The 9,684-nt window shown below is 44.0% G+C and overlaps 1 protein-coding gene across 1 annotated transcript; it reads right to left on the bottom strand.

Moving 5' to 3' along the window:
• Positions 1-2,329: 2,329 nt before the first annotated feature.
• Gm38423 (predicted gene, 38423) lies at positions 2,330-8,708 on the bottom strand. The gene is made up of 6 exons (NM_001256481.2): positions 8,670-8,708; positions 5,467-5,554; positions 4,691-4,999; positions 4,335-4,412; positions 3,050-3,355; positions 2,330-2,746 (listed from the first exon to the last, which is right to left on the bottom strand). Exons 1-6 carry the CDS (start codon positions 8,706-8,708, stop codon positions 2,451-2,453), a joined length of 1,116 nt encoding a protein of 371 aa, NP_001243410.2. The 3' UTR covers positions 2,330-2,450.
• Between the last annotated feature and the right edge of the window lie 976 nt (positions 8,709-9,684).

The following is a 9,684-nucleotide window of genomic DNA, read 5'->3' as shown; positions in this document are numbered from 1 at the left end:
ATAAAATTAACTCAAACAAGTCAATGGCCTTTCTGTACACAAAGGATAAACAGGCTGAGAAAGAAATTAGGGAAACCACACCCTTTTCAATAGTCACAAATTATATAAAATACCTTGGGGTGCCTCTAAAAAAGTGAAAGATCTGTATGATAAGAACTTCATGTCTCTGAAGAAAGAAATTAAAGAAGATCTCAGAAGATGGAAAGATCTCCCATGCTCATGGATTGGCAGGATCAATATAGTAAAAATGGCTACCTTGCCAAAAGCAATCTACAGATTCAATGCAATCCCCATCAAAATTCCAACTCAAATCTTCAACGAATTAGAAAGGGCAATCAGCAGATTCATCTGGAATAACAAAAAACCTAGGATAGCAAAAACTCTTCTCAAGGATAAAAGAACCTCTGGTGGAATCACCATGCCTGAACTAAAGCTGTACTACAGAGCAATTGTGATAAAAAAAAAAAACTGCATGGTACTGGTATAGCAACAGACAAGTACACCAATGGAATAGAATTGAAGACCCAGAGATGAACCCAGACAGCTATGGTCACTTGTTCTTTGACAGGGGAGCAGAAACCATTTAGCGGAAAAAAAGACAGCATTTTCAACAAATGCTGCTGGCACAACTGGCGGTTATCATGTAGACAAATGGGAATTAATCCATTCCTATCTCCTTGTACTAAGGTCAAATCTAAGTGTATTAAGGAACTCCACATAAAACCAGAGACACTGAAACTTATAGAGGAGAAAGTAAGGAAAAGCCTCGAAGATATGGGTACAGGGGAAGAATTCCTGAATAGAACAGCAATGCCTTGTGCTGTAAGATCGAGAATCGATAAATGGGACTTCATATAGTTGCAAAGTTTCTGCAAGGCAAAAGACACCGTCAATACGATAAAGAGACCACCAACAGATTGGGAAAGGATCTTTACCCATACTAAATCAGATAGGGGACTAATATCCAATAGATATAAAGAACTCAAGAAGGTGGACTCCATAAAATCAAATAACCCCATTAAAAAATGGGGCTCAGAGCTGAAGAAAGAATTCTCACCTGAGGAATACCGAATGGCAGAGAAGCACCTGAACAAATATTCCACATCCTTAATCATCAGGGAAATGCAAATCTAAACAACCCTGAGATTCCATCTCACACCAGTCAGAATGGCTAAGATCAAAAATTCAGGTGACAGCAGATGCTGGCGAGGATGTGGAGTAAGAGGAACACTCCTCCATTGTTGGTGGGATTCCAAGCTTGTACAACCACTCTGGAAATCAGCCCATCGGTTCCTCAGAAAATTGTACATAGTACTACAGGAGGATCCCGCAATACCTCTCCTGGGCATCTATCCAGATGTTCCAATCGGTAATAAGGACACATGTTCCACCATGTTCATATTATTTATAATAGCCAGAAGCTGGAAAGAACCAAGATGCCCCTCAACAGAGGAATGGATACAGAAAATGTGGTACATTTATACAATGGAGTACTACTCAGCTATTAAAAAGAATGAATTTATGAAATTCCTAGGCAAATGGATGGACCTGGAGGGCATCATCCTGAGAGAGGTAACCCAACCACAAAGAACTCACACGATATGTACTCACAGATAAGTGGATATTAGCCCAGAATGTTAGAATACCCAAGATATTAGATACAATTTTCAAAACACATGAAACTCAAGAAGAATGATGCCCAAAGTGTAGACACTTTGCCCCTTCTTAGAATTGGGAACAAAACGCCATGGAAGGAGTTACAGAGACAAAGTTTGGAGCTGAGAAAAAAGGATGGACCATCTAGAGACTGCCATATCCAGGGATCCATCCGACAATCAGCCTCCAAATGCTGACACCATTGCATACACTGGCAAGATTTTGCCGAAAGGACCAAGATATAGCTGTCTCTTGTGAGAGTATGCCGGAGCCTAGCAAACACAGAAGTGGATGCTCAGTCAGCTATTGGAAGGAACACAGGGCCCCCAATGGAGGAGCTAGAGAAAGTACCCAAGGAGCCAAAGGGATCTGCAATCCTATAGGTGGAACAACAATATGAACTAACCAGTTACCCCCCCCCCCCCCCCGGGCTCTTGTCTCTAGCTGCATATGAATCAGAAAATGGCCTAGTTGGCCATCAGTGGAAAGAGAGGTCCATTAGTCATGCAAACTTTATATACCTTAGTACAGGGGAACAAGAGGGCCAAGAAGTGGGAGTGGGTGGGTGGAGGAGTGGGTGCGGGAGTGTGTTTGGGACTTTTGGGATAGCATTGGAAATGTAAATGAAATAAATACCCAATTAAAAAAATGAAAAAAAAAAGCAAAGAGTTGTGTCAAAATAATTTATTTGATTTCACATTTCCTTTACAATAAAATAGAGACATTGAGGATCCATACAGTGCTGGAAGATTCTTAGTGGTTTTCAGAGGAAAAAGAAAAGTCCCCACATGTCTTCACTGAGGACTTGAGCTCTCATCACGAGGTGACCACGGCAGCTGAAAGTTGTTGTCTCCAGGGAGAGAGGCCTGAAATACATGTTGAACTGGCAATGGATAGGTGGCATTCCAGGCATCCCATCTGGGAACCAGTAAGTCCTGACTGGACATGATTAGTAATGGGATCCAGGGAAGCTGACCAGAAGATGCAGCCATGCCATAATCCCAAGGCTGGTATACAGGAGATGGCATCACCATTGGAGTTTGAGGGTTTGAGGAAGGCCTGTGGTAACCAGACCAATTATACTGAACACCTGAGAGGAGAAAAAAGAGAGAAAGAGAAAGCATAAACATGGCACCCTCACTCTCCCTGAGTCACTCTAAGTAATTGCCTGTCCTCTGGGTCAGAGTCAACTATGAACAAGTCCAAATTCCATTGCCTTGAGGTGACACAGGAAGTTAGACATTGGAGGCCAGAATTTGTGCTGTATGCAACAACACAGCCCTGTGGGAATGGGGCTTCACTCCATAGTCTGCTCAGCTCTGTCCTCATGAAGGACAGGCCATCTGATGCCACCACTTACAGAACCCCAAGTGTCTGTGCAGAAGAGACTCACCTGGAACATGGCCTCTCTGACATTTGGGGTCGAAGATCCTTTCCAGATAATCTCTATAAGGAGAAAACAAGGGTACAGTCCTTGATCTCTCTCTACTGAGAGTGGAGTGCAGATCCTTCATGGTCCACATCAGGTCCAAACAGCTTTGGATGTCCTTGAACAGGCCTCGATGATAGAGACGCTGGCAAACAAGACTGCTCTTCTGCTTGATCTTCTGGCCTGGGTGGCCAAATTCCCGTTCAACCACTTGCCACTCCTGCAGGAAGATCTTGATTTCAGGGTCGGTCCATGGGCTAAAGGAAGGGCCTGCAGAGACGGAGGGGCAAGATGAATATATCAGAGGTCACACACACGAACCTGTCACCTTTACTCAGGGATTCTCCCTGAACATTGAACTGACAAAAAAATGGTTACTTTCTGTTATCAAGACATTGGGAACACTTGCAGGAGAGCCCAGGATCCAGAGTCTACCAGGCTCTTAATACCAAGAGGTACACTCACTGGGAATTCATCAGTGTCTTCAGCTTTAGAAAATAAATAGGAGTTCAGATTTAGGTTTTAGCCAAGGGCAGGTTTCAGGCAATATCAACCAACCTAGGAGGACCACACTGTCTCAATTTAAAAATATCAGAGACACCGAGTGAAACCAAGGTCAGTTCATTGAAGTTTCTTTTATGAATTGGGGTTTCCTTCCATGGTGCTGGCCATCCTACAGCTCACTAACACTAAGCCCAACCTATCTAGGACACCACACTGATGTGCTTGCCTCTGGCTCCCCCTCCCAAGTACTGGAACTAAAGGCATGGGATGCCAATGTCACACGTTTCCTAAATATCTTCACTTCTTGGAAAGTTAGGCTGAAAAGCAGACACAAGCAGAACTTTATTGGTTTGTTTCCTTCTAACTATGATATAATCAACTTGACGACAAAGAACAGCCATGACAAGCCCACCTCCTGTCAACTCCTGACTAGGATGTCACCTTAGGTCATGACTCCTTTCCAAAGGAAACAATAGCAATAAGGATACAATCAGAGAAGGGTGATAAAGCCATCCAAGGAGGAATGGCAAATGCATTGCATATTTAACAGTGTCATAGTCATACCTAACGTGATATAATATCCCCCACACAACTCCAAAGGCAAGGGAAAATATCAAAGGACATATGGGAGTTCCAAACCTTCCAACAGGAAATCAGAATTTCATCACCCTTGGACATCATCAGTGATGAGTTCCCCTTAAGCTTTCCACTAGTGTGAGGGATGCGATAACGCCAAAGTGCATACCTAGAGAGATGGCACCATCAATGCAGAGGGAAGGTGCATAGGAAGCTGGTGGGTTACCGTGCCCATCAAACCAAGGACCTGAGTGAGGAGAGAAGAAAGAGAAGGCGTTTAAAATGGCACCCTCACTCTCTTTGAGGCGCTATAAGTGGTTGTCTGGACTCTGGGTCAGAGTCAAGTATGAACAAGAACACATTCCATTGCCTTGGAGTGACAGAGGAAGTTTGAAACACAGAGCAGCCCACTATGGGAAATAAAGGCCTATGGGAAATGGACTTGCAGCATTTGTGTGCTCTGCTCTATGCCCAGCTGATGCTTTTCTCTGGGACGTCAAAATCTCCTCTACACAAGAGACTCACCTGGCACATAGCCTCCCTGGGATCTGGGGTGGCCCAAGATCTCGTACAGGATCCATTCATAAGTCGAATACAAGCGGTAAGCCCGGGGCCTCTCGTTACAAAGACGTGTGTGCAGGTCCTTCATCTTCACCATCACATCAAGGCAGCTATTCTTGCTCTTCCTCAGACCCCGATTAGAGAGGCGTCTGCTAAGGGACTTGGCCTTCGCATGCATCTTATTGCCTGGGTCTCCGAGTTCATATTCAACCATTGCCCACTCTTGCAGCAAGATCCAGATTTCATCCTCAGTCCACGGGCTATCACACGGACCTGCAAGGCAAAGAGGGATGCGATGAGGATATCAAAGGTAACACACATGACCATGTCAACTTTGCTTAGGGACTTTCCCTGCACACTGATTGGCCAACGATGGCTTCCTTCATTTTCAAGTGGTTATGAACACAGTCTTACCAGCCCTGTTGCAGCACCTATCCTGCTCTTCACAGCAAGAAGTACACTCACTGGGAAAGCATAGGAGTCTGCAGATTTAGGGATGGTTTGGTCCCAGAATACAATGGGATCCACAGCATTAGTGCTACCAGGGAATGTTGGATCTGTAGAGACTCATAACCACATCCACAACAGGGAGACACTCAGAGCCTTCTGGGACAAGGGCATAAATCAGGGACCACTGAATGCTGGTCTATCCTTACTACAGATTTCCAATTCGGGGCTCTTTCATATACTCGAGGTCAAAGAGCAAGAGAATAGAAGAGCAGGGATTTCACTCTGAATACCTGAGGAACTTTGGCCTTCTTGCCTCAGCCTCCTCCTCCTATTGGCTTCTTTGTCATTTCTCACACTTTGGACTCGGTTATCTTCTCTCTGTGCAGAAAGGAAAAAATTAAATATTAAAACAGGTTGCAAGCTACAGGAATCCCTGTTCCTCAGCTGTGAATGGACTCAGGTAGCAGCCTCCAGTTGCATAAGCTAAAACAATGCACCCTTACTTCCTCATTCACAGATGCTGGTCCATTCTCTTCTAATGGGAGAGTAGGCCTGTGAGGTTAATCCAAAGAGGATCGACAGTGAACAGGGCAGGAGCTATTGAACAAGTGGAGGAAAGAAACTGAAGCACCTCTCCTTTGAGAAGACCACAGCCACTCACTCTCTCCAGTTCACATTCTTACCATTTTCGGCAGGGGAAAAAATTCCCTTTCAAAATCTAATCAACTCCAGCTGTGCTTCAGACACAATAAGATATCAAGAGAAACTGTGTGAAACTACACTTATCCATCCTAAGTCACACAACATGGGTGTCTGACAGGTGGCCATAATGGCATTCACTCCTAAGAGGAATGGGGATTCTCAGAAATTTAACATCATTCTTGGCTCCATAGTTGGTTGTGGGCTAAAACCTAGAAACCCAAGGACAAAATAAATCTAGTTGTTGTACCTCTTCAATTTACAGACATGGGTTCAAATTCAAGGTAGCTAACCATATTTTGTATGTGGCTAGGCACAAATAATCCAGTTATCCTACAGAAAATAGGAGTGAATATAATTGCCCCCAACTCACCTGCATTTTGTCTCCTGAGCTTCCTTTCCCGAACACAGTGAGGAAACTAGGGTCTAATGTGTCCCGGTGTTCACAAGAGTCTGCAGTGCAAGGAGCTCTGCTTACTTCCCTGGACTACTACAAGTAGGAGATTCCTGTGCAAATGTGGTCCTTTATAAAGCTCTACAGTTTAATTGAATCTGACCCACCCAACCCATGGGTTTAGGGTGGCTCAATTGTTGACCTGGGGCCTTTAATCCTACATCCCATGCTGAGGAAAGAAACAGGCTCATGAGCAGGATCTCCTAGGCTACATAGCAAGACCCCACCGTCTCTACTGAAAATGACCAAAGAAACTAAGTTACAACTAGGCCAATTAATTTAAGTTCATTTTATGAGACAGAGTTTATTCACCTAGTCCTGGGCATTCTTCAACTCACAAAGCTAAGACCAAACTCTGGTGTGTGATACACCGATCAATCCACTGCCTATAGCTCCCTCTCTCATATGCTGGGATCTAAAGTAAGGCCCAGACATTAACACATTTACTAAATACCTTCTTAGGTGTCCTGGCTTCCTCCTCTGGATGAAGGCATAGGATTCTCGGGTGCTGCACCACCATGTCTGCCTAGATGCTGCCATGATTCCTCTCTTCATGATATGGGGCTGAACTTCAGAACCCCTATGTCATTCCCAGTTAAATGTTGTCTTTCCTAAGAGTTGTTGGACATGGAGTCTCTTTAGAGCAATGGGAACCCAAAGTCAGGCAGAAGTTGGTACCAGCACTGAGATATTGATGTCATAGACCTGAACACGTTTTGATTTAAAGGAAAGTGGGTTTGGGGGACTTTAGATCAGGAAAGCCGTGGAATGTCTTAAGTGAAGCTGGATGGGTCATTCTAGCAGGGACATGGATGACACTGATGCTGAGAGTGAATTGAACTGTGGGTGTAGGGCTCAAGAGGTTGGTTTCAGAGGAGAAGAATGTTAGTATGTGGCCTAGAGACTGTTTTTTCTGCTATTTGGTGGAAAATATGGCTGCTTTTTGCCCTTGTCTGAAGAATTTGTTTGAGGCTAAGGTGAAAAGACTGAGATCATTTGAAATTGCAAAGGGAGTCTATAAAAAGTCTTTAAAAGAATAGACTTTGTTCTTTGGTTTACAGTGATCAGGAGCTTAAGGACAAACATAACAATCATAAAACTAAAACAACAACAAAAAAAATCTATGGTTCAAAGGCAAGCAGATCTTTGAGTTCATGATGAGCCTGTCTCATTCCAAGCTCTAGGTGAAAAAAAGGTTAAGTACAGGCGTGGTGGGGCACACCTTTAATCCCAAGACTCAGTAGACAGAGGCCTGTGTATCGCTGAATTTAAGGTAGTCTACAGACTAAGTTCCAGGAGAGCCAAGCATAGGCAATGAATGAAACCACTGAACACAGAAAGCTGGTAAAGATGGAATAGAACATGGGGTGCCATGACCCAGTACACCAAGCAGTAGAACCCTGCAGCTTTGGCCCATTACAATTTAGGCATCAAGTATATTGCAACCTATTATTAAAATGGGTTCAACCTCGACTCTAGCCTGCCATCCCACAAATGTACTTGAAGAGAAATGTTATTAGATTATGGGGGAAGTGGACTTGTTCATCAATACTTTTTAGGAGGCAAGCTCAATCTTTGGCAGCAGTTAAGTCCATAGCAAACCGCAAATAGGATACAGTTGTTGCAGACCAGTCCTCTAGGCAGGCAGATACCACATTCGAACCGGCACCTTCGGTCCCTTCTCTACTCAGACACACAAGGCACAAACCAGAAGCTACAATCCGGTCAGGAGGAAACTGACAGATATGACAACTGGCCTGAGGAGAGCCCACAAAGCAGACATCTGATGCAGGAATCTAGGTAGGATTTCTTGGATGAGGGTTTCTCAGTGGTAGCTAGCTTTACCACCTGTAATAACTCAATGTCCCTAGGTAATGCAAGCCAATACTTGTGTATACTTAGGGAAGAATAGTGACTCAGAGAAACCCAAACCACCGCTCAGGGCTCATTCCCCCTAATGTTTGTAGAGTCATTTTATACGCCAACATCACAGGTCCTTTCACATGTTTGCTATATCAAATATCCTTTCACCTGTTTCTGCTTCAGCAAAACATCCTTTACCCGTGTCTTCCTCAGGGAGACATCCTTTCACCTCTGTGCCTCAAGAAAACATCCTTTCAAATAATTAACTTTGCAAAAAACTAGGAGTTTCCACTTCAATGTGATTCTAGCTCTCAAATCAGGAATAGAGGAGGTTAGTGGGACAATTGATGCTGGTTGAATAATGCATAGAAATTAGAGGGTATTATAAAGGGACCACCATCACTGAGGAGAAATCTTCTGGGAAGTGTGATCTGAGAGTACTAAGAAGCTGTGTTCCAGAGATTGCCAAGATTGTACCTCATACTGTAGCTGGACGTGGTAATCGGTGAGATTCATCCAGGTGGTACTGATTTTTAAGTTATGAAGGGGTAGTGGAGAGCAGCTGAGCCTTGGCTCTCAGAGTTATCAGGGAAGGCCCTTTGTGTTGTTGTTGTTTTCTTAATGTTTTGTAGTTTGTTTATTTATTTATTTTTTGTTTTTTGTTCTTTGTCCTTTGTTTTGGTTTTTTTCGTTTTTTTAGTTTTGGTTTTGGGATTTGAGCGTTTTTTTTTTTTTTTTTTTTTTTCCTGGAGACAGGGTTTCTCTGTGTAGCCCTGGCTGCCCTGGAACTCACTTTGTAGACCAGGCTGGCCTCGAACTCAGAAATCCACCTGCCTCTGCCTCCCAAGTGCTGGGATTAAAGGCGTGCGCCACCATGCCGGCTAGTTCGTTTATTTTTAACTGTTTCTTTCCTTTTTCTTTCATATAAAACTCATCAATAAATTTTCACCCAAAAGGCTGGCCCCTCTCCAAATCTCCCCTTGATCTCTGAGTAGGTGGACTCCCTGGGTATTACCTCTACCCTGATGCATAAAGTCTATGCAGGTTTAAGTTCATCCTCTCCCACTGAGGCTAGACAAGCCAGCCCTATGCTACTTATGTGCCTAAGGCCTCAGATCATTGCATGTATGCTCTTTGCTTGGTAAGTCAGATTCTAGATGTTCCCAGGTATGAGGTTAGATGTGACTGTGGGGTTGCCATTGCCTTCAGCACCTAGGGAAGGCTGTGTGTGAAGGTGCAGCCCTAGTTGCAGTTGATGAATTAGGACTGAAGAAGTCATGCAAAGAATTAGTGACTAGGTACATTGAAGGGAGCCTTTGAGAGGCTATTGGTGAAGCCTACATGTAGTAGAAGTCCCCAGCCTTTTGGAGATGCCAATGCCATGGGATGACCAACAAGAATAGCAGTAATGGAGTGTCACCCACCAAAGCCTAGAGTACTATAGAGGGCAGAGATGAAGAAGTGACCCAAGCCCTATGGAGGAGCCCAGATG

Source organism: Mus musculus, chromosome 4 (assembly GCF_000001635.26).
Source record: "Mus musculus strain C57BL/6J chromosome 4, GRCm38.p6 C57BL/6J".
NCBI lineage: Eukaryota > Metazoa > Chordata > Mammalia > Rodentia > Muridae > Mus > Mus musculus.
Note: the sequence above shows the minus strand (reverse complement) of the source record. Positions and strands in the feature narration are given on the sequence as shown.

What these genes read in the sequence shown, in the direction of transcription:
- Gm38423 (NM_001256481.2), bottom strand. Translation starts at nt 8,708, where the DNA reads ATGAATCTCACCGATTACCACGTCCAGCTACAGTATGAG. An exon ending in AGAAGGCCAAAGTTCCTCAG is followed by an intron (nt 5,000 to 5,466) that starts GTATTCAGAGTG and finishes TTTGCCTTGCAG; the next exon opens with GTCCGTGTGATAGCCCGTGG. An exon ending in TCAGAGAGGCCATGTTCCAG is followed by an intron (nt 2,747 to 3,049) that starts GTGAGTCTCTTC and finishes TTCTCCTCTCAG; the next exon opens with GTGTTCAGTATAATTGGTCT.